This window comes from Octopus bimaculoides, chromosome 26 (assembly GCF_001194135.2).
Source record: "Octopus bimaculoides isolate UCB-OBI-ISO-001 chromosome 26, ASM119413v2, whole genome shotgun sequence".
Classification (NCBI taxonomy): domain Eukaryota; kingdom Metazoa; phylum Mollusca; class Cephalopoda; order Octopoda; family Octopodidae; genus Octopus; species Octopus bimaculoides.
This window is the reverse complement of record NC_069006.1, coordinates 23,450,441-23,453,820: the sequence shown is the minus strand read 5'-3', so window position 1 is coordinate 23,453,820 and position 3,380 is coordinate 23,450,441. Positions and strand designations below refer to the sequence as shown.

The following is a 3,380-nucleotide window of genomic DNA, read 5'->3' as shown; positions in this document are numbered from 1 at the left end:
TTATATATATAAAACAGTCCCTCTCTCTCATACATATATATATATACATACATACACACAATATATATATATATATATATATATATATATATACAAGTCCCTGTGTGTGTGTGCGTGCCTGTATATATATATTACATACATATTTTACCCAGGTCAACATAAATATTCAATTTTTCACCCTTATTAAATTTTATATATATATATATATATATATATATATACAAACACACAGAAATATATATATATATATATATATTACAATATAGTAATAGAATTCATATTTGCTGATCTGTATCTGCTACCACTGGTTTCACACACACCTGTGTATGATCTTCAGGCGAATTACTACTAATTCACTTATGGCCAAAGGCTTTCAATAAAGTCTAAACCTGCAGTGTTCATGCTTTTCTAGTTGGAAGATTCCATTCCCGATGATTCATTAATCGAATGGCAATTAACATTTAAGAGAGGACCTTATAAATGCAATAGCAGTAAATGAAGTGTACTGGGTCCAATATTTAATATATTTCACAATGAAATATATTTAGTGGTAAAAAGATATGTATGTATATATATATATATATATATATATATATATATGTTTCTCTTTCATGGTGTCCCTAAAGTCTGGACACAAGGGAAATCTCATTAGCTATTTATTTTATACATTATATTTACCAATACATTTTTTACTTATCATATTTTTTTTTTACCTCTACAGATTAGATATGGCTTTGTCGAAAGAAAAAAGAATTGATCTGGTGCCTCTCAGTGGACGTGAAGGATGGTCGTGCTGAAAGATAGCAGATGGTTTTAATGCACATCATCCTCGGTGGACTCCACTTGGCTTTTCCACGGTGGCGAAAGAGGGTCAAAAAGTTTAAGGAAACTGGCAGTGTCTTGGACAATCCCCATTCTGGACGATCAAATGTATCGGACAAAACGAAAGAAACTGACACGGCTGAAATTTATACATTTATTATGACCAGCTGAGTCAAATTTGGGAAAACATGATGATGATGATGGAATAAAGAAGAAAATAAAATGTAAGTGCTGCAGGCATAAAAGAATGAACAGACTCACCCCTGTACTGACGAGAGAAAGCATAATTCTTTCATTCAATGCTAAAGTTTCTCCAGTTTTCAATTTAATCCGTTTCTTGTCCAAGCATTTCATAGCGTACCTAGGGAAAGAAAGAGAGAAAGGAAGAGAGAATGAGAAAGAGAGGTGAGACATGGTTTATCCAAAATAGCAAGTCTGGAGAAAGGGAGGAGAGGGGGAAAAGAGAAAAGGAGAGAGGAGGGAAAGATAGGGAGGGAGAGGGGAGAAAGACATGGTTTATCCAAAGTAACAAGAGTCCACAGATCAGTAAAGAGTTACCTAAACTGTTTCCATGGTGACATAAATAATAATAATAATAATGGTTTCAAAATTTGGCACAGGGCCAGCAGCTCTTTTTGAGGGGAGGAGTAAGTCAATTACATCAACCCCTCCCAGCACTTGATTGGTACTTAATTAATGAGAGGCAAAGTCAACCTCGGCAGCATTTGGAACTCAGAATGTCAAGTCGAAAGAAATGCTGCAAAGCAATTTTCGCAGCACTGTATACAACGATTCTGCTCCCTCACAACTGATTTTGTTATAAAAAGACCCATGTTTCCTATTCTGGCAGGGGTTTGATGGACCTGTAGCACACTATTAAGATCTGGACCCTTCCAACTTCCCTTCAACACCTTCGATACCCTTCCTCTGCGATGCTTACACACCACTGGCAGCATACTGCATTTCACACCACAGCAGGTGTTGTCCATTCCAGTGCAGCTCTGTATCACCTACACACACACACACCTGTGTGCACCAACTGCTGCTACCTTTGATAACCAGCTACTTTCCCCCAGTTCACTTGCACTCACCCTTTCAGGTAAGCTGATACCAAAACATTTCCCAAATAAACCACACACAACTAATTTCAACTTCAGCCGCTGCCAAATCTTCCACATTCTACACCCATCTCTCATTACCATGGCAACACGAACAAGAAAAACATCAACAACACTAACACCTCCAAGATGAGCCAACGGAGAATTCTCAATCTGGTCGCTCAAACTGCTAGAAATAGCAGGTATATTCTCTAGCAAAGCATACTCTACAATCTTACAAATAAAAAAAATGAAGGACATGTTAGGTCATGTAGTCTTAGGTGCATTACTAGTCATTGACATAAGTGGAATGTCTTGCTCAAGGACCCAAGGTTGAGTCTACCCCAAGCCTTGACACCACCAAGTCACAAATTTAACACAATGAGGTTAATACTGCAGATTGAATTTTTCTCTTTTCTTTCTTTCATTTTCTTTTTCCTTGAAGTCTGTGCGTCCTGTCAACCCTTTAGCATTTAGATAACTGTCAAATGGAATGTTTATTTATTCATATTATTTTCAATTAATCATGCATTATCTTGTGCTGTGTAGGGACCGGCGTGCCAAAAGAATAGACCCAACCTTTCCTCTGTGTGTGAGTGTGTGTGTGTGTGTGTGTGTGTGTGTGTGTGTGTGTGTGTGTGTGTTGTAAGAGGTAGCTAAAAGAGCTTTATGTAAGATTTGCACTCCGGCCTCATAAAACCCTCACCAGCAACAAATACAGAAACCGACCCCTATGGTGCAAAGGTGTAAAAGAGAATCACCAACAAATGGTGGATGCAGCGCATGTCTCCATATACTGCTACTTACTATCTCATAGCTTGAAGATTTCAATAAAATCGTTTATTATTAGAATGACATTGTAAGGTAGGTGTGAAAGACTGGTTTGAACATAAAACTGGTGGAATATTTAGGCTGGATATGGGCCCATTTAAATGGTCAAAGGTCAATAAAAAAGTTTCTAGAAAACAAAGTAAAAAAAAAACCCCACAAAAAGCAAAGAGCAACACAGACAGAAAAAGGTTTCACTTACATTTTACCAGTATCTGCTTTCCTGCACCCATATACTTCTCCGAATCCACCCCGGCCAATAATCCTATGTACACTGAAATCATTCATGGTTAACTGGAATGAAAGGAAAAAAAAAAGAAGAGAGATAGAGAAAAGAATTTAACATTTGGTGCAGGAATTCTGCAAGAAAAGAGACAAAAAAAAAAGAAAATAGTCCCACAAACATGAAAAGCCCCACAAAATAAGATCACGTGAAAACAATCTCTGCTTCATCCCAATAAGTGTGTTTATGAAGTTTGGAGGAGTGAGGTGAGTCAATTACATTTACCCCAGTATTCAACTGGTACTTAGAGTTCATCGACCCCGGATGGATAAAGGGCAAAGTTGACCTTGGGCGGAATTTGAATTCAGAATGTAAAGATGGATAAAATGGCTCTGAGTAATTTGCTCAAC

General features: G+C 37.3%; 1 protein-coding gene across 2 annotated transcripts in view; it reads right to left on the bottom strand.

The window, feature by feature from the left end:
- The window catches only part of LOC106871981 (G protein-coupled receptor kinase 1), a 34,599-nt gene that overhangs the window by 23,836 nt on the left and 7,383 nt on the right, over positions 1-3,380 (bottom strand). For both annotated transcript variants that reach the window (XM_014918773.2, XM_052976874.1), the window contains exons 2-3: positions 2,950-3,041; positions 1,084-1,183 (exon numbers count right to left, since the gene is read on the bottom strand). In XM_014918773.2, coding sequence (XP_014774259.2) covers positions 1,084-1,183; positions 2,950-3,041 — 192 coding nt within the window. The remainder of the gene's footprint in view (positions 1-1,083; positions 1,184-2,949; positions 3,042-3,380) is intronic.